Below are 21,248 nucleotides of genomic sequence, written 5' to 3'. Positions count from 1 at the left end.
GCAGACCTGTTACCCAGACTTAAAAATTTCGCAATGATCAACAGCATCTTAAATACGTTGAACACTCCAAACTTTACTCAGAAAATCTGATATCAGCAATGAAGTGTATTTACTTAGACTTTTGCATACAATACCTGCTGACAGGGACAGATTATACTTCGTTTCTCAAACAAAAGTCAAAGGCTTAAATAATTGCCGTTCTTGCAAGAAAACAAATCATAAGACTACAAGACATGCTTGAGTACACCCAATGAATGAGTAAAAATTTGAGGATTTTTATCTTTATTTTTTTAAGTTGCTTCAATACCTCTTGAATTGGGAATTGAACTACTAAAAAAAAAAAAAAAAAACATGACAATTGAGAAACATTCTTTATTGGCATTTCAACACATAATTTACAAATCATTTAAAATCAGTGTCATGACATTATAAATGACCTAAAGTCCACCCTCAGTCCAAAATGAGATCTAGAGTAATGTACACCAGAGGTCAAGTAATGAATAATACTTGAGTGTCCACATTTTCAACTGCTGACATTAGTTATTCAAAAAATTCCTGGACACATAATGTTTGAAAGAAACAACCAAATTCCTCTGCAGTTCCATGTCATATGCGAGCAGGAGATTGGCCCTTAATCGTGCATACTAATGTTTCCCATCTGGTACTGAGAGCACATTTTTCAACTTAAGTCCATGCAACATTTGTTCATCCAAAATTTAATGTGGGATTTTTGCCAAAAAAATCCAAAAGAATGATGAAAGGCCACAATGTGGACTAATACGAAACGCATAAAAAGCAAAGGCATAATCTCAGTAGTCCAACATTAATATCCAAGTTTACAATGTTTCTGGTTGAAGAGCACATTTAATATTTCTGCTCTATATTTATAGTGATATTATCAAGGTCAATAGTTTCTGTCTATATGCTGTATTAGCCAAAATGGTTTCTTGTTCAGTGTACAGACAAATACTGATGATGGTTCAGCTGTTGTTTATAAAAAGAATATAGGCTTTTCAATTTAATTCCTTCCATCTTATAGGGTAAAAGTAATGTACAATACAAATATCAAAACATAGATAGAGCATTTGTTTGTAAACCTTGGGTATCTCCATCTTTTATGACTAAAATTATAACTTTCACACACTAAACTTTGGAACAGCTGACCTCAATATCTTGAAAAGACTTCCGGATGTTAAACTCTTCCTCCTTGGTCAAAGGGCGGATTATATGAGAAAAGTCGGGAAGCGATACAGGTAATGGAAAATTCCATCTAGGTAGGGCTGACCATAAGAGGGACTATTGAAAAGCTGTGTAATTGATCAAATCACTCAAGGTTTTTGTGTTGTGTCACATTGTGTTGTGGAGTTCGGTCAAAAGTTTACTGGGAGTTTGCCATTCTTCCTTATCAAAGTAACTAGGTGGCTACTTTCCAATCAGACAAGAAATAAAACAGAACAGTAAACCCAATTCAAAAGCGTGCCAATGTTAAAGTAAATAAAAAGTCAGTGCATGTTAATCCCTCATTTTGTAAGAATTAAAGAAAAGAAAATAAAGAACACAAAAAGCACCAAATTAAAAAATGTACGCAACTCACATTCGTCAGACAGACTGCAAAATTGTTAGGGAGGCAAAAAGCAAAACAAAAACAAATAATTTCCCAATGGATAAGTCTAAGCGAGAACCATATTTTGGGTAAATCTCCAGGTTACATTTCACTCCAAAATTAAAAGAAAACTATACAAAATTATATAGTATACCTATTTTAGTACCATTAACAGTTTTTACATTGTAACATTATATTGTCATGACAATTTCTCCCCAAAATTCTTCTTTACATAAACTGGATTTCTGGATTTTTTTGGTTTGACTTTTAAGGGACTTTTTCAAATGTATTTATTCCCATTATTCTCAATGGTGATTAAATGACTAGAATGTCATTACTGTCATTTTGACTTCCCCCCAAAAAAAAAAAAAAAAATTCTTTTGATTTTGTGGTGAAATCTGACATGGACATTTTCTTGAAATCCACCAATTCAGAGAGTTATCTTTTAAGATGCTCCTTCGTACATAACCAGCTCTACATGTCGGGCAGTCCAATATATGCCCAAAGGCTCTGAGGGGTCAGTCAGAGCCTTTTGCAGTCCATGTTAGTATTGTCATTTCACATTCATATTATGCCCCCTGCTGACCATGACTTCAAGCTGCATGTCCAACCAAAATAAGTTCAATATAAAAAAGAAAATGGATACTTACAAAGAACAAAATATAAACCAAATTAAAAGTACAAATAACTGAAATTATAACTTAGCATAACCTTTCTGCCCACCTCTGACATTTTAATTCCCTCATTCATGGGAACAGAGGTTTAGTAGAGTTCTTTATTCACTCACATACCCCCTACTTCAAATAAAGTCCATTACAAAACTGCTTTGGTCCATATCCAAAGATGAGGTAAAGCTCTCAAATGTGCAAAAGAAAAAGCTGGGTTTGAAAAAAAAGTCAGAACAAACAAGATATTGGAAGCAAATAGAGGTGAAAGTGAAAAAGAGGTAAAGAAAAATAAAGAAAGAAAATGTTGTGAAAATCAAAAAAATAAACAAAAAAAAGTAGAGAAATGATGATGAGTTTGAGGCAGTCGGTGAGGTTTCTCAGTCCAGTGACTGAAGGTCACTTTAACACTAGTGTGGCCTCAGTGCCGTCTTTCTTCTTAAGGTAGAGGCCGTGAGTCAGGTGATGCTCTCGACGCAGGTAGGCGTAGAAATAGTCAGACACCAGTAGGATCTGTGGAGGTGCACACACATTATTTCATGTAATCTATAAACTTTACTGTGAATTTTCATAGCACCCACTAAATACTAGACTAAATGCAAGTTTAGTTTTATTTCGAGTCTAAACTGCGACACATACCGTATGTCCAAGTCTAATTAAGTCTAATTTCTTAGCCATTGTTCGCACAGTAAACTGGTGACAAACATTTCTTGTAACACCACACTTTTGCTTAAAGCTGCACTATGTAACTCAAGCGACACCGGTGGTTGAAGCTTAAAACTGCAAGCAATTTGCGTCGTGTTTTGGCACTGCTCTTCTGGTGGATGAATCTCCCAATCTGAGCTTACCTGGACATTGACTGTGTGTGATCATGACTGGAGCCGGAGTCATAACGTGCTATTTACATGTTGATATTATGTGATATGATTAAATGTTTGAAACGGAAATATTACTTGCTTTGATGAAGATAAGCAACACTCTTATGTTATATGAATGAATTTTACACTTAAATCGCTTTTCTGACACTACACTTAAAGCACTTTTAAATAGAGAACAGTGGACTCTCCTCAGCCACCACCAGTATACCTTAATATGATTATTCAAGTGTTTTATCTACTATTAATGTTTGAACTGTTCTAAAATTGTTTTCAATTTAAGAGGTTAAACTTGTGATATGGATGATACGAGTTCAACAGACGAGTTTATTTATATACGATATTGTCCAGCCTCAGTTACTACAATAGCATGTCTATGCAATGCACACAATGGCACTGTAAACTAGAAACATAAAACGAGGATTCAATAATGATGGGGATAAAATTTACTTCATTAAACATGCAATATAAAAATGACAAGTTAATTTCATAAGTCATACATATTAAACATGTCACAGTAACTTCACCGGACAACGTAGCTACCTTGCGATCGGTTAACACACAAGTAATGTTCCATTCGTAAAAGCATGACAATCAATATAAGCTTAAACAATCATACCAGACAACATACCCAAGCATTATAGCAGGAAAACAACTTTGCCAAACGGATAACAGATAAACATCCATCTAGACTGAAACAATGCTGTCCTGAACTATGTGAGTGTTACTGAATTGCGCAGCATAGTTTCTCCAGCCGCAACATGAGACAGCCGGTACTTCCTGTGTGTGTGGACATGATGTAATAACGCAAGGATGAACGTCATAAGCCAGAAATTTCGCGGCAAATCTAACAGCTCAAAATACAATTCATTTTCACAGGCTTACCGTAGTGAATCGAAGTAAGATAAGGACATAGTTTTGAACACTGATTGTTTATGTACTCAATAACAATTTAATCCATATCTTCAGAAGTGATATAATAGGTGTGATTGATAAACAGATCAATATTAAGTCCTTTTGTACTATAAATTCTCCATGCCCAGTAGGTGGCAATATGAATGAAGAATGCGAATCGCCAAAAACTAGCGGTTTTGTGACACTACACTCAATGCGCTTTACATATTGAACAGGGGACTCTCCTCACCCGCCACCTGTGGATATGAAAAAAAAAATAAAAAAAAAATAAAAGAAAAGGACTTTAAATGAAAACCAGATCTGTTTTTCACGCACACCTTTCGTTTTGCTTCAGAAGACATGGATTTAACCACTGGAGTCATATGGATTAATTTTATGCTGCCTTTTTGTGCTTTTTGAGTTTCAAAATTTTGGACCCAGTTGACTTGCATTGTATGGACCCACAGAGCTGAAATATTCTTCTAAAAAAACGTAATTTGTGTTCTGCTGAAGAAAGACAGTCATACACATCTGGGATGGCATGAGGGTGAGTAAATGATGAGAATTTTCATTCTTGGGTGAACTATCCCTTTAACTGACCAAAGTGTTAGAACCCTCGTATCATTTCCAAAATTATGAGACAAACTTATTAAGTTGTATTATATATTAAAATGCCGCTAGCCACCTTTTTGTCTACAGCAGATATCGCTTTTGGGATTAGGTGTTGAAAAGCACCACAAGTTAAAATTTTTAGTAATGCATTTACAATGGAAGACTATAATATTACAGGCTTAATGTCAGAGTCAGATAATCTAAAAAAAAAATAAAAAATAAAAAATGGAAAAAAAAAATTGGTCTCCACAATAAAAAACAGGATATATTCCCAGATTGTAAAGCAAACTGGAGCCTCAGGACCACATGCCTCAGATAAAGTGTTCTAACAGCAGTTATGCTGAACTTGATATGGGGCTGTACAGCTGAAACGAATACAAGTTAATGAATAATGAAACCTTGCTCCGACATGGATATTTCTGTTCACAATTTGACAGCTGTAAAAACATCTTTCCCCAAGCCTTCCAAACATCAAAAGCTAGGAGGTTAATAGCATGTTTTATTGTTTCCGATATCTTTGCAGTAAACCTCTATTTTTTCGTTTTTTTTATTTGAACATCTCCCTCCTCGGCCTGTTTGTTCTATTTTTCCAGCAACCTAACACCTGGTCTTGTGCATTACCTCTACCAGCAAAGGAAATGTCTCTATAAATTAGTGAGAGATGTGACTGGAGCTGCTGTAAGCTTTTGTTATGTAATGAGCTTAGAAACTGACTCTAATAAGAACCTGAGAAGAACCCTTTATTGACCACATGACAAAGCAAAACAGATACTGTGCCAGCAGTCTTTCCAACATAGTTTATATAAAATGTTTTTTCAAGATGGTTTGCTTCACCTGTCCAACATTGAAGAGCAACGTAATGGCGTAGTAGAAGTTAGAGTTGGCACTGCCAGCATAGATCCAGAGATGCCAGAGCACAGGGAAGAGTGCAGAGCACACCAACAGCACACATGACACCAGAAAGATGTTTCTTAAGACTGAGATACAAAGAGAGAGAGAAAGAAATGTTTCATTGCAAATCAACATCTTTTAAGAGAAAACACACTGAAACATCCAAAAAATGTTATAAAACATAAGCTAGCCTGAATAGAATCTCCGTCAACAAAGTGCTGCAAATTTCAGCAGAATTGAAGGCATGTCATTCACAAACTTCTTGCATTTTAGTTTGTTAGATATCTGGCTAATTGGATAATGCATTCAGCTACTAAAAAGCTCAGTTTAACACATTTCAACAACTTTAATTCAGTTGAACAGATTTTCCCTCAAAATCAGCATAGCAAATGTGAAAATCCAGATTCCATGTGGGCCGTAAGATAAATTACCCATTTTTGTATAAAAAAATTAACTTGTGAACTTTTATTGTGCAACCTACATGTAACACGTTAATAGTGTACCAAAACTATAAAAGCTATAACAGAGCTCTTCTCGGTTTACTTTATTTAGCACCATGAGGATTAAAGAACAAGGGAAGAATACACTAAAGAAAAGGGATATGCAGGAGAGAACTAGAGCTAGACCGATATACTGGCCAGGCCAATTAATCGGATGATATCTGGACATTTTGGCATGGATATTTTGGCCATAGGGAGAACCAGGACCTTTCTCGGTGGGCCGGCCGTGAAACGGCGCAGAACCACCATCCCCTGCTCAACAACTTTTGGGATACTACCCCCACCCAATCTCAACTTTTGCGCTGGTTTTTATTTCAAATCCAGGGCCGATTTCTCTTCCCAATCTGCCCCTGTTATTAAGGTAAGATAACTGTGTTCGCTTGGCCAGTTAACAGAAGTGTTAACTTTCCCTTGTGTCAGTTCCAAAATCTACCAATAGATTTGATAATGGATAGTCAACACAATGTTTTCAAGGTTTTTGCAAATTTGAGTAAATAATGCATAAAATACAATAAGTGTTTCACTTTAGAAATTGTGTACATCTGATTTACTGTTGTTAAATTGTATTATGTGTATTGCCATTTATATCGGCCATCCTGTTTCTAGATATCGGTATCGGCCATTGAAAAAACCCATATCGGTCAACCACTATTAGAAACCCTAATGGGCTGATATTAATACCAAACCTTTTCAATGACATACGTTTACAGTATCTTAGGTAGGAAATAAAGTTAGAACAAAATAAAGAGAAAGACATAAAAAGTCTTAAAGGAAAAAAAAAAAACACAGAAACAAACAACATAAAATCAAAGAGAAGGACATACATTTACAACATATTAGATCAAAAGTAGAAAGAATGAGATTTAAAGGAAAACAACTTCAACTAAAAAAGAGATTCAAAGAGTGTCAATGTGTATAAAATGTATATATTGATGTATATATTGTAATAATATTAAGTTTTGTTTTGTTTTTTTTTTAACATAGGAGCAGATGAAATTATTAGAAAAAGTAATTAGTCTTAATTTCTGAGAAATGTCTGCAAATTGGAAGACTGAGTTCTTCCCAAGCAATACTGCCATAAATTATACATGGATAAATTATGCTGTAATAAAGTTAAAAGGCACCCCTGATGAACCAAACCTCTTAGTTTTCTTATTATACCAACTGACTTTGTTATTTTAGTATTAGTGAAATTGATGTCTTATAATAAAAATGTATGGCTTTATGGAATGTTATAAAAGGCATAATGTTGATTACCACCAAAAATGATCAGCTTGCCCCTCATGTATATATAAATGAATAATATACAGACATATAAAAAAATGGGTTACAGTTAGGCACTAACATTGGAAGTGGATGGGCCCAGTCCATAAAATGCCAATATACACAGTTTCACAAGTATAGCCACAAGATATGAATACTTTATGTGTTAACATGATTTTATTGTGATAAAATCACTTACTAACTTTATCTGTGTAAAGTATCCAATATCTGGGATTACTGGGTTTTGTTGTCATTACAACGGAGTTGTAAAATTGGAAATAACTTTACACATAAGGTTAGTAAGCAATTGTTTTACACAAACATTATTTTAACCTAAATAATGTTATAGAGCTTGGGAAACTACGCCCCTACGCATTGCATTCTGGGTAGTTGCCGCCATGTTTTAGGACACGCTCATCAGTTATCAGATATTAGTACACAGTGATAATAAACAGAAAAAAAACCAAAAAACAATAATGGACCGAACGAAGACCAATCGCACCCCACGCCGGTCGTGAGTGTGATTATGGCAGTTAATTACACAACAAGCATTCACCATTGTTATGTATTTTTATCTGCATAATACAAACTATACCATCTATTTCCAATACAACACAGAATCCACTACAGCTTCCGTGTCCTAAAGTCCCAACATGCACTGCGTTGCTGACGTCACGTTCCCAGAAGCTATACATATAATGCATACAATGTATTTTAATATTTATGAACTGGCCCCATTCACTTCTATTGTAAGTCTCTTACTGTAACCGCAATTTTTTCTTTTTTCTGCACTTTCACAATATTATTTCAAAAAGCAGAAAAATGAAAAGAGATTCTTACATCTGTAGAGGTGACCCCAGACAGGCAGAAACGCCATGTAGAGAGCAACATCTCCCACGGTGGGGTAAGATTTAAAGATGGAGATAATGGCAATCTGCATGAAGATTAGGAACACTGGATGCTCCCTGTTTAAATAAACGAAACCATTACAAGGAAGCATTAGTGCATATAAAGAATAAACAATTTAGAAGAGCTTTTATATTACACAGGATACATTTAAAAGTGATTACAAAGTAGCAAATGTTTTTTACAGCATCAATCCAAAATGGAGAGAACAGTAGGCATTATATACACACTTTGAACATAAAGCTGCTTTTTCAACATTTGGATGCCCATATAATTTATGTTCTGCAAACTACTAGGCAAATGTATATTACATATTAGTGTCTAAACTATGCTGGAGAGAAAATCATATGTATATTTTCAAAAATATATATTCTCATGAAGCTATAAACTTAGCTATAGAAATTTAGCATCACTCTCAGTTCTTATCCATGAGAGTCTTATAAATGCTTAATGAAGGTCCTCTGCTAAAGACATGCTATTGCTCATATGTTCAACTATTTGCAGGACCTACTTGAGTTTGATGGAGAGAGGGATGGTGTAGAAGAAGACATTAATCTGAAAGACACAGATGAAGAACAGACGGAAGTGCTCAAACATCTCGGCGAAAAAATACCAGAAGAGTCCGATGTTTGGAGTGAGATCAGGAACAGAGAGACTGTACAAAACACACACAAAATAAATGAAATTTAATGAAGTTATCATCTGAATAAGTGTAAAAATAAGTTAGGTCCAGGGCACAAACATACTATCCCATTTAACCTGCTTTACCTTCAGGGTTCCCACACCTTTTGACCTATGGTTTCCTATGACATTTACAGTAGTTTGTGATAACAGAGACTGGCTCACAAAGAGCAATTTGAAAGATTATTTTATTTTAAATTGTATAGAGTATATTGTTATTACAGTTTTATTATTATTTTTATTTTCATTACCTGGCACCTTATTTTAATTCTATTCTTATTGTTGTTTATTACTGTTCAACAATTACAGTTTAATCAGGGACGGTAAACAACAATTAAAGTGTTTCGAATTTTTGGTTATCCTGTTTAATCAGGGAAGTTTAATAACAGTTATGGATGGTGTTTACAATTTAATATTCTTCTTATTCATTTTAATAATTGTATGGCTTTTTATTCTTATTTCATGTTCTTAATTGTTTTGTTTATGTAGCTTGTATTTTCTTTAAAATGTATATGTAAAGCACTTTGAATTGCCATTGTGTTTTAAATGTGCTATATAAATAAATTGCCTGCTTTCATTATTATTCTTTTTTCTTTTAAATAGTCCCTTTCACACATACATCCTTATCCAGAAAATTGACTGCAATTTTTCAGGTTAGAGGTCATGCGTGAATACGACCCTTTTGAAAATACTGGTTAACTTTGCTCTGGCAATTTCCCTTAATGAAAATTTGTATCATTATCTATAGCTACATATCCATATTGATGGTATGTGTGAACAGCACATATGCTACATTTACCAGTAAAGGAAACCCAACGATTTCCCTGTAATTTACCGGGTTGCATGTGTGAAAGGGGCTTGTGTATTAATGCTTTGGCAATATTGTATATAAAAACATCATGCCAATAAAGCTCTTTTGAATTTAATTGTATTAAATTGAACTGAAGATAAGATAATTAACGCTTTTTTCCGTTAAGAGGCCATGTGTGACACGACCCGTTGAGAAATAATGGTGAATCAGCTAAGGCGATTTCAAAGAAGGAGAAGTTGTAATTTCGCTGACGTGAGAAGTCTGGTTTGGACCAATCACAAAGCGCTGACGGAGATGACGCAACAACTCTGCGCCGTTCAAAGCGTGTGACACGGGAGTACCCAAAAATGTCGTCAAATTGGACAGATCGTGAAACTAAAGCGCTTCTCTTCATCCGAACGAATGAAAAAATTTGTCGACAGATCACAGGAACAGTAAGTGACTCCGTTATTTATGATAAAATAACTAGCCTCCTTCGAGAACGAGGTATACACAGGACTAAAAGCCAGGTGATCAGCAAACTAAAAACGCTTAGGATAAAATTTCTGAAAATACGTGAACTTCAGAAAAAAAGCGGCAACGAAAGACTTCCCTGGGCCTATTTTGAGCTTTGCCAGTCTATCTGGGGGACCAGTCGCCCTTCAAATCCCGAGGCTCTAAATAGTAGCCTGAATCCCGAAGAGCCCCAAACTAGCTCCGTTGAGGATGGGCGGGATGAAAGTACGTCGACTGACATCGAGACACCGACCTGTGACGTCGAGAAGACTGATTATGTGACAGAAGGTAGGTCAACTTTTTCAATTTGACAACATAATAAACGTGTAACAGTTATAACCTGTGAACGGACTGCGAGTTGTAATCAAAACCTCTCGTTTGTTTATACCCGCCATGTTTTCAAACTAAAAGCCTACATTTCCGGCGCAGCTTTTTAAAGGTCATTTCCGGCAAATGACATCACAGAGTTTAACAACATTTTATTGCTGATGTGTGAATGTTAGCAAGACTAATTAAAGACTCAAAGCAGTATCATGTGTGAATCAGATATGCTGTATATACCAGAAAAGGCAAATAAATGTTTTAGATCAGAGTCCCTGTTGAAACCAAACATAGCTGGTCTGGCTGATTTTAAGGGGTGGGAACCCTTTGATAGAAACAGATAAAACTCAACAATAAAATTCTTAACGAGAGGAATATGTAGTAATGTGATAAAGTGCCATATTACTGTTGACTGACATGAATCCATAGACAGAAGGAATAAAGTCCCAGGAGCCCAGGAGAAAGAATGAGAGGCCAGTGATCACCAACAGACTGCCCACATATATGAAGGCATACTGTGCGGTGAAAAACCAGAAACTAGTCCTCCTCGGGTTTACTGGGATATATAACCTCTAAAAGAAAGAGAGAAAATGGGTCATCAAGTTTAATGAAGGCAGAGCTGTGGTAGCGCACACAATCGCAACACAGAGTCATAGTGCTCCCAGACCTGAGAGTTCGAATCCGCCCTATATCATGTTGTGCATTTCTTTCATTACCGTTTTTAATCGACTTAACAGGAATATTCCAGGTTCAATAAATGTTAAGCTCAATCCACAGCATGTGTGGCATAATGTTGATTACCACACATTTTTTTGACATCCTTTTCTAAAAAAAAAAAGCCAAAATTTGGGTTACAGTGGACAGGCACTTACAATGGAAGTAAATCGGACCAATTTTTGGAGCATTTAAAGGCAGAAAGGTGAAGCTTCTAATTTTATAAAAGTTCTGCAGCCTCCTTTCCAAATGGTTACCGGTTAGAACAAAAAAGAATGGTTAATAACATTCCTGCGATTTATCACAATAGAAATTGTAACATGCATACAGTTAATTAACAGTTAAAAAATAAAATCTTAATTAAAGATCTGCTTCTGAGTCAAAACCCAGCTGCATCATATCTAATAATAATTCAGGGAAGACTTGGAAACAACTGAGAAATTTACTTTTTACATCTAATAATGTTTTCCTTGTATCTGGATTAATCGTGCATGCATATGTAGCAGTTATATATAGTTGTTAAAAAGGTCTTCAATCACAGAATGCGACATCCACAATGGGCAATTAGGCAAAGAAATGTGTGACGCAGCAGTTTTTTTCAGGTATAAAGCATATGTTTAATTTTTTTGGGCAACATGAAGAGGTGTAGTTCCAAAAATATACTGTTATAAACCCTTTGGCCTTTAGTTTCATGAAAAAAAATTATCGGAACAAAATTAACCGGTTATCAGCATTTAAAAAAGTTTTCACTTCGGAACAATTGAAAATCACTTTGTTCCGGTTTTCGGTTACATTCTGCTAAAAATGTCATTTGATTTTCTTGAACCGTTTTTAGTCCCTGGTTTAATCATAATTTTTACAGTCATTTTAGTGTGTGTTGACATGACAACGAAGTTGTAAAATTGGATATAACTTTACACAGAAAAGGTTTGGAAGCCATTTTATCACTAAAATCATGTAAACACACATTTTACGTCTTGTGGCTATACTTTTGAAACAGTGAGTATTTTTGACCCAGATTTTTGCTTATTTTTTAATTTTTTTTTATGAAAAGGAGGTGCAAGTCTAAATTAATGTAGCATAATGTTGTGGTAATCAATATTATGCCACAGATGCTGTCGATTGAGCTTAACTTGTATTGAACCCGGAATATTCCTTTACTCAATTAGTTGCTACAGCCTTACATCAGGTTCTTCCTTATGCCACCTTCAAGACGAAGTCAGAGGTCCCTCAACCTCAAAGCGTTCCAGTCAGAAAATTGCGTGTTCTTATGCCAATTTTGGTAAAAACATAAGTCATGAACATTTATTTTGTGTTTACTATAAAAAGTCAAAAAAAAAAAAAAAAAAAAAAAAAGGCATTGTTATATAGCCCGATTTATTGTTTCATAATTATATTAAACTTAATGCCTTCTTAAAAATACATTAGACACCATTAACTCTGAAATGATGTCAAAAGATGCTTCTCACTGAAGTAATTGAAAGTTGATTGAAAGTCGGATGTCTGACTGCTCCAGTGCTTTTATACATTTATGAAATTATGTCAGACTCTTACTTGTAGGAGGAACAGCAGTGCAGGAGCAAACAGCGTCAGAGGATATATAGACTGATATGTGGCTAAGGCCAAGAATATCCCACTCAACAAGGCACTACCTGAAAAAATAAAAGCAACAATCACATACAGCAAATTATGTATCATCTGCAATTATAATGCCATGTTCTAGTCTAAAAACTATAGGGAAGCACAGCTAGCTCTTCATTTCTTTATAGTTTCTTGGATCAAGGGCTTGTGTTTCTAAAGCTACTCACCCTAAATATGTTTATGATTATGATATAATCTTAGTCATTTTAAAACTAGAGTGGTGTGACCCTAAAGGGGCGGTCACACTACACTTCGCGCTCCATTCCTATTCAAACGCATACGGAGCCTAGTATGACCACCCCTTAAAGCAGCATACCTACACTGAGATGCTTTATAAATCATTACCCTTTCTGATTTTACTTGGATAATTACATGAAGTACAAGGCTGCATCTCAATTTGCATACCATACATCCTAAATAGTATGTGAGATTAGGTTTAGTGTGTCTCAAATAATAGTATGTAGATTTCTTATGCCAAAGATATCCTGATTTCAGATGGATTTTTGAAATATGCATGCTTTTTAGGCAAATATTGCTTATCAAGACAGTAGTATTATGTCCACATACTGGCATATTGTCTCATTACATACTCAGAAGCGTGTACTTTCCCTATTACCAGTAAAGTATGCTCTTTAAATACTCAATTCCAATACACATACTTTTGTTAAGACTGTTTAGACAAAAGAACGCTCACCTTTTAATGTACAGAGAATGAAGAGCGCAATAACCGCGTTGTTTAGTCCACAAGTCGACTTTGCCACACAAGACAGAATGGTGAAGGGGTTTAACAGGTAACTGAAAGGAAAAACAATTAGCCACATGAGAAAAATGCCATAGCAAGCTAAAATTAACAAGAAAAGGGATACAAATTTGAGTGCAAACCAAGGCTGATTGTGAAGAAGAGTCAGAACTTACAACATGGCAACTTTGAGAGGGATGTAGAGCATCTCCTTGGGAGAATGTAACAGCTCCAAACAGTCATGTGGATACCGGTCTGATTCCAAGGCATACTTCTGTTTTCTAAACTACAAACCAAGCACAGTTAAACTAAAGTTACTAATAGGTACTGTGGTGGAAGTACCATGATAGAGTGATGGTATCAGATGATAATACAATTGTACTTTGACATATACCATGGTATTTAATGATTTACAATATTCATATACTGTACCATAGTATTTACATGGAGCATAAGAGTACATCAAAGAATACCATGGTATTACTGTGGAACATGTTCAAACAACCATGGTTATAGCATGAAACTTTTGAAAGTATATACCATTTTAATGTCAGTTCAGCTTTGTTTGACCAAAGAAAGTGTATAATGCAAATATACACTCACTGAGCACTTTATTAGGAAGACCTGTACACCTACTTATTCATATGATTATCAGCCAATCGTGTGCCAGCAGTGCAATGCATAAAATTGTGCAGATTTGGGTCAGGAGCTTCAGTTAATGTTCACAACCATCAAAATGGGGAAAAATTTGATCTCAGTGATTTCGACCGTGGCATGATTGTTGGTGCCAGATGGGCTGGTTTGAGTATTTCTGTAACTGCTGATCTCCTGGGATTTTCGTGCACAACAGTCTCTAGAATTTACTCACAATGGTGCCAAAAACAAAAAACAACCAGTGAGTGGCAGTTCTGCGGATGGAAACGCCTTGTTGATGAGAGAGGTCAATGGAGAATGGCCAGACTGGTTCGAACTGACAGAAAGGCTACAGTAACACAGATAATTACTCTGTACAATTGTAGTGAGCAGAATAGCATCTCAGAATGCACAACACGTCAAACCTTGAGGCGGATGGGCTACAAAAGCAGAAGACCACATTGGACACTTTATTAGGACCATAGTTTTCCTAATAAAGTGCTTAGTGAGTGTATATGGAACTATAAATGTCTGACAATCATATAATAAAGCACAAGATCGGACTGCTAGAACTTAAATATCAAGAACAAAAATAAGTCATTTTAGAACTTACCACATTCTTGTTATAAATCTGGATTGCCAGATACAGAGCCACCGCTGTGATTCCATCTACTATCTGGTGATATAACATTACATGAATATGTTTAGACGTGTAACGTAGGGAATTTTACATAAACACAAACACACTCTAATACTCTGAAGTTATGAGCTATGATTCAGACACTATCTTCATTTTTTTTTATCCCCATGCAAACTCATTTGATCACTCAAATCTTTACTGATTTACTCATTCTATGCCAAATTTATTGTAAACTAGAATTAATCACTGCCCTAGTACAGAAGTTGCTCAAAGAACTGTCACCGAGCAGGACTGCTCTAATCTTAGCTCTAAACTGAGCAGGCACGTCTGTTCTAGGATGTAGAAAATCTAAACATGTTACTCATATTCATTATCTCAGGAAAGGACGGCCCACAGTCTGCATTGAATGGCAAGCAACCAAGGTAGCATGTCACTCAGGAGCCCCATCAAAGTATGTGGACACAAAAATTAAAATTCATTGTATGGAAAATGATGCAATGAATGTAAAAGGTGACCTCCTTTTGTTTACAACGGAAGAAAGAAGACATATGGGTTTGGAATGACATGAGCGTGAGTAAATAATGAAAGAATTTTAATGTTTGGGTGAACTATGCTAAGTGTCCAAATTTATTTTGGAGCCACTGTAGCTGAATGAGCCCCTGCTCCATACATTGAGATTGTTTAGAAATATAATCCTGTCATTTAAAAATCCAGGAAGGACAACAAATAAAAAACACTTACAATGAACACAATCTCTGCATAATCGACTGTAAAATGAAAGAGGTATATGATAAGGGGTGTCTGAAAGAGATTAAAAGGATAATTAAACACTGACATTTCAGCATAGAAATTGAAAACACAATCAAACATGTATACACTAATGTGTAAGTCCAATTAAAGAACTTACTTCATGAAACACATCTCCTGAGTAAGGTGACACTCCCAGATCCAACAAGGCAAGACCCTCCACAACTGTTAAAAAAAAACAAATCAAACATATTTTGCACTTAACAGCTTGAGCAAAGACTTAAAGATTTGTTTTACTGTAATTTGAACTGTAAATGGGTATTTAACATGACATACCAAGCAGTGAAAATGGTATCCTGCAATATACACTGCCTGGCCAAAAAAAAAAAGTTGCATACTCTAATATTTCGTCGAACCGCATTAGCTTTGATTACGGCACGCATTCATCGTGGCATTGTTTCGACAACCTTATGCAACGTCACTCACAACATTTAATTCCAACCAGAGTTGCATCAATTTTTGGCTGAGATTAAACCACTCCGTAAAGCCTTCTCCAGCACATCACAAAGACTTTCAATGGAGTTAAGGTCAGGACTCTGTGGTGGCCAATTCAAGTGTGAAAATGATTCCTCATGCTCCCTGAACTACTCTTTCACAATTTGAACCCAATGAATCTTGGCATTGTCGTCCTGGAATATGCCTGTACTGTCAAGGAAGAAAAAAATCCATTGATGGGATAACCTGGTCATTCAGTACATTCAGGTAGTCAGCTGACTTAATTTTATTGCCACATATCATTGCTGATCCTAGACCTGACCAACTGAAGCAACCCCAGATCATAACACTGCCTCCAGAGGTTTGTTCAGTGGTCACTATGCATGATGGGTACATCGCTTCATGCGCTTCCCTTCTTACCCTGATGCCCCCATCACTTTGGAATTGGATAAATCTGGACTCATCAGACCACATGACCTTTTTCCATTGCTCCACAGTCCAATTTTTATACTCCCTAGCAAACTGAAGTCATTTTTTCCCAATTAGCCTCACTAACAAGTGGCTTTCTTGTGGCCACACAGCTGTTTAGTCCCAATCCTGTAAGTTCTCGTCGCATTGTGCATGTGGAAATGCTCTTACTTTCACTATTAAACATAGCTGTGAGTTCTACTGTCGATTTTTTTTTTACGATGTGACTTCAAGCGTTTTAGCGATCGCCGATCATTATCATTCAAGATTTTTTTCTGACTACATTTCTTCCGCGAAGCTGACGATTCACTACTATCCTTCCAGGTTTAAATAATGCGCTGAACAGTTCTTAACCCAACTCCAGTGATTTCAGCTATCAACTTAGTTGTTTTCTTTGCTTGATGCAGGCCAATAATTTGCCCCTTTATGTGAAACACAGTAACATCTACGTCTTCCAACATGGTTGTTTAAGAAAAGAGAAGCTACACTGCATCAGTTAGGGTTAAAAGAATTGTTGCCAGTTGAAACATATTAATCAGTGAAATAATGATCCAATCATAGGCTCTTAAGTATCTGCTTATTTAAATCACCTTTTTTTTTTTCTTTTTTTTTTGGCCAGGCAGTGCACTAAAACATACACTTCACATTATACTTGCATCACAATTTTTAACCTAATATCTTAATGCTAAAACGATGTAAACCTCTCAAATGTGAAATGCACCTTTAAAGTCAACAATATAACCAATAATGATGACGGTTCTGTAAGGGTGTGTGAATCAACGCCCAAAATCACATCACTTCAAGTATTCAGATTGTCAGTTTTTGCTAAATTATTTAAATACAGCATTGTGCATATAATGACGCTGCGCACTAATAAAAAAAACCGTAAGAGCAATAATTTACATAAATGTAAACAATGCAAGTACAGACATAAGTATAAGTTGGGTGTAGGTCCAGGTGTCAAAATCTGCCGAACAAAACTTTAGTAATTGTTAAAATAATTGAGACCAGTTATAACAATAATGTTCTTAACAACGATGAACTATGGAATATATTTTGCATGATTAATATCTTAGAAGCATGCCTTTTATTTGACAGCTCAGCTTTTGGGCTACCATGTAAAAACTAAGCAACACCACGCAGCTATTCCATTCATAAAAATAAACAAACAAACCTCGTTTCCACGCATTCAGAGGCGACACAACCTCAACCCTCTCCGAAATTAATTCTGCTAAACTGGAACGGAATAAACCCGCTCTTATTGTCACAGCCAATATTAGGAGGAGTGTTAAAGGAGCCGCCATTTTTGTCGCGAGGAAGAAGGTGTCAAAGCGACGCATTCTGGGAAATGTAGTTCAGTGGTACATTCATGTCCACAGATTCATACCTAGAGTAGTTTTGTGTTAGACTACAATTAGAAGAAACGATTGAAAAGCAAAATAACAACTTCCTGTGTATGTTATTTAGTGAAATATATTGTAAAGTTATATATTTCCAAAATTTTTAGAAATGCATATTAAAAATGTAGCTAAATAGTGTTAAACCTCGAACGTGTATAAGCCAAACTGTGTGGTCAGGTGGAAAAAAATACTTTTCTCAGCGCTTAGTTGCGATGGACCAATCACAGTCGTTTGTGATATCAGGATGGGATATTTTATTTTATCATTTTTTAGAGATTACAAAAGTGGATGTCCATTTGTATCCGAGGTACTAATCTTTTTTTAATTAATAGATTTAAACAAGCAACACCTTTCGTGTACATATGACCTGAGTATGACAAGAAACGTCGAAAGATTTTATTTCGGCCTAATGGAAGAATTGACTTTTCAGGCCGGAGTGCGCCCTCTTGGGGATGAGTTATTTGTTTCTCATAAGGGATGTTATCAGTCAACAGCATTACAGCCCAAATGCTGCAGTCAAGGGGCTCTGAATAAAATATAAAATATTTATAAAACTATAAATAAAATATAAATACAATAAATTACATATGTAAAAAAAAAAAAATTATAATAATGCAACATACATCCCCTGTTTATGATAACTACCTTTCTACCGCTCTTTCCAATTTCTAGTTCAATGGTTTGAGCCAATCGCAAGGTTCTGAAGGAGCTGACGAGGATAATCCACGCCGTATATTTGTAGGCCTATGTGACTCTGACACGGGGGGTCGAAATCTAGTTTTTGGTGTTTTGGGGCAATATAAACTCTCAGTATTCACTGGCTTATCTACGTGACGACATGCATGAAGAAATAGCGGTAGAAAGAAACTGGACTGAAACGGAAACGAAAGCGCTCCTGTACATCCGAGCGGATGAAGAATTTAGTCGGCGGATCAGCGGAACGGTTCGTGATTCTATTATTTATGGCGAAATATCGAGGATCCTTCGGGCACAAGGAATACACAGAACCAAACGCCAGGTAACCACCAAACTGAAAACGCTTAAGCAGAAATTTCTGAAAATTTACGACCATCACAAAAACAGTGGCCACGGCAAAGTTTACTGGAATTATTACGAGCTTTGCAAAGCCATCTGGGGAACCAAACGCGCAACAAACACTTCGGAACTACGTACTAGCGTGAAACTCGAAGAACCTCAAAGTACGTCCATTGGGGTTGCTAGGTATGACAGTAGATCGACTGACATCGAAGTATCGATCAGTCATGACGAGGAGACCAATGGGATGACAGAAGGTGGGTTACTGCATACTGCGTAGTATACACTGCATACTGCGTACTATTTTTAAATAGTATGTAGCTGTGTTCCAAATACACTATGCACTCAGCCATGTAGTGTGTGAATGTTTAAAGTGCATTAGCCGAGTTGTGCACTAGTACACAGAAGCGTTAGCCGTTTAACAGCTGACGGAAGTGACGTTTTAAACGCATGCGATGTGTTGCTGTTAGCTTTAGCGTGTTAGCCAACCCTAGTTCAACATTTGTATCTCAAACAACGCATATATTCACACAGTGTGGGGTGATGTTAAAGCATTCAACTCACATTTGTAAGGTGCTGCCTTCACATTCTGCATTATTTACTATTGTCAGACCAGCATTGTAGCCAGGTAACTCTGCCCCTTCCGCTACATACAGCAAGCCGCGAGCGAGGCTGAGTGCACCACGTGTCCAACATTACACACTCTGTTTTGACCGTTGAAGAACTGCATCACCCATGAACTCCTAGTACACTTCTTTTTGTTGCATTTTCAATGTTAACGTAGTACTCACACTACTTGCACTACAAAATGACGTAGAATATTGCACTTTAGCGTTAGCATTTTAGCAAATGAAGTAGGTCATTCCGTTAATGCATACAGAAAATTTGCGAACTGTGCATACTAGTATACATACTGCATACTGAAGAGAGAATGCAAGAAGTATGGTTTCATGCTATTGGCTATTTACTAAATTGAATATTAGTGAACTGCATATGCTGCGCAGTAAACACTGTGTACGTTCTTCTATTTGTTAAATAGGATGTGAAACTAAACATTTAAACTTTTCAGACAGTAGTATGCTGCATTATTGTCACATGAACTCATGTTGCGTGTTCAATTCTTGTCATCATCTCAGTCATAAAAATATTTATTTTGTTTGTAATGCAGTTTTGTGTACAAATACCTTTTGTTTCTAAAATCTACCTACAGAGGTGTCCAATGGATGATGCACATTTTCTGTTTTCAAATATCTTAAGTGAATTTTGAGTAAAAAAATGTTTCAACACGTGTGTCTCGGTTGCTATCATTATATTGTCAGTGACTAATTTCAGCATATCACCTCACCGGTATTTTTATTTTTTTAATTTTCTGTTCTCCCTTTTAGTCGTATGATTTACTAATGTTTGCAAATCTGTTAGTGATTTAGACTTCACTGCGCAAAACAGCTTGCTACAACATGTGATAAGTGACTTGTGGTCACAAGTGTAATTTAAGAATGATGTGACTATTAAGAACTGACTATTATGTGTTCTTATTTTAGTTATCACTCCACCTCCAAGGAAGAAGGCGAAAAAAGGTCACATTAGTGGCTTCATAAGAGAGCAAGAACCTCTCCACATCCCAGAACAAAGAGAGTATGAAGAACTGTTGCGTAGGGAGGCCAGAGAAGAACAGAAGGAGGAAAGAGAAAGTCTGATGGCAATGTGGAAGGAAATGATGGAGTTCCAAGGAAACCTACTAAAGGAATTTATACACCGTCCATCCTTGCCGTCTTCGCATCCACCTTACCATAAGCATGGTCATTACAACCAAGGATCCTCTTTTCCAAGCACTAGCTACTTGGCACCGTACCACTCACCAGGGTATGACCTTATTCTTCACTGATTTCTTTTTAACAGGATGCATGAGCATGACCTTACTGTACCTCAAACAATAAGTCTTTCTTTTTAAAGGAAAAGTTCACCTAAAAAGGAAAATTCTCTCATCATTTACTCACCCTCATTCCAAAGTTGTATGACTTCCTTTCTTCTATGGAACACAAAAGGCTACCTTTATTTCATATCACAAATGCATACAGTGACCTAGGGCCGATTCTAGGGACAGCACAAGTGAGTGCTCTGACATCACAATCCATCTATATCTTCTCCCTCGTAACGAATATTATCCATAACAAGCTAATTAAACATTAAACATGATTGCCACTAGAGCGCAAAATGCA

At 36.1% G+C, this 21,248-nt stretch overlaps 2 protein-coding genes across 5 annotated transcripts in view; one reads left to right on the top strand and one right to left on the bottom strand.

The window, feature by feature from the left end:
• Nucleotides 1–356: 356 nt before the first annotated feature.
• Nucleotides 357–19,707, bottom strand: LOC127445951 (phosphatidylinositol glycan anchor biosynthesis class U protein-like). Of its 3 annotated transcripts, none has more exons than XM_051706485.1 (12): nt 19,594–19,707; nt 15,792–15,856; nt 15,626–15,685; nt 14,858–14,920; nt 13,788–13,897; nt 13,567–13,667; nt 12,786–12,883; nt 10,935–11,089; nt 8,721–8,864; nt 8,144–8,268; nt 5,484–5,626; nt 357–2,781 (listed from the first exon to the last, which is right to left on the bottom strand). In XM_051706485.1, exons 1-12 carry the CDS (start codon nt 19,622–19,624, stop codon nt 2,668–2,670), a joined length of 1,209 nt encoding a protein of 402 aa, XP_051562445.1. In that variant the 5' UTR covers nt 19,625–19,707; the 3' UTR covers nt 357–2,667. The 3 variants fall into 3 exon arrangements, with proteins under 3 accessions (XP_051562445.1, XP_051562443.1, XP_051562444.1); XM_051706483.1 differs by lacking the exon at nt 19,594–19,707 and adding an exon at nt 17,769–17,905; XM_051706484.1 differs by lacking the exon at nt 19,594–19,707 and adding an exon at nt 15,968–16,833.
• LOC127445957 (uncharacterized) overlaps nt 8,901–21,248 on the top strand; it is a 17,698-nt gene continuing 5,350 nt past the window's right edge. The window contains exons 1-2 of one of the 2 annotated variants that reach the window (XM_051706496.1): nt 8,901–10,484; nt 20,571–20,892. In XM_051706496.1, the coding sequence (XP_051562456.1) occupies nt 10,049–10,484; nt 20,571–20,892 (758 nt within the window). In that variant the 5' untranslated portion in view covers nt 8,901–10,048. Of the gene's footprint in view, nt 10,485–18,677; nt 19,287–20,570; nt 20,893–21,248 lie in introns of those variants that run through there. The other variant, XM_051706495.1, reaches the window with a different exon arrangement.

Source organism: Myxocyprinus asiaticus, chromosome 9, assembly GCF_019703515.2.
Source record: "Myxocyprinus asiaticus isolate MX2 ecotype Aquarium Trade chromosome 9, UBuf_Myxa_2, whole genome shotgun sequence".
NCBI lineage: Eukaryota > Metazoa > Chordata > Actinopteri > Cypriniformes > Catostomidae > Myxocyprinus > Myxocyprinus asiaticus.
The sequence above is the reverse complement of the archived record's forward strand: the minus strand, read 5'-3'. Positions and strand labels throughout refer to the sequence as shown.

Coding starts and splice junctions, on each gene's coding strand:
- LOC127445951 (XM_051706483.1), bottom strand. CDS start 17,898: ATGGCGGCTCCTTTAACACTCCTCCTAATATTGGCTGTGACAATAAGA. Junction 8,269..8,720: donor CCTCTCTCCATCAAACTCAA/GTAGGTCCTGCA, acceptor TTATTTAAACAG/GGAGCATCCAGTGTTCCTAA. Junction 5,627..8,143: donor CTGGGGTCACCTCTACAGAT/GTAAGAATCTCT, acceptor TTTGTATCTCAG/TCTTAAGAAACATCTTTCTG.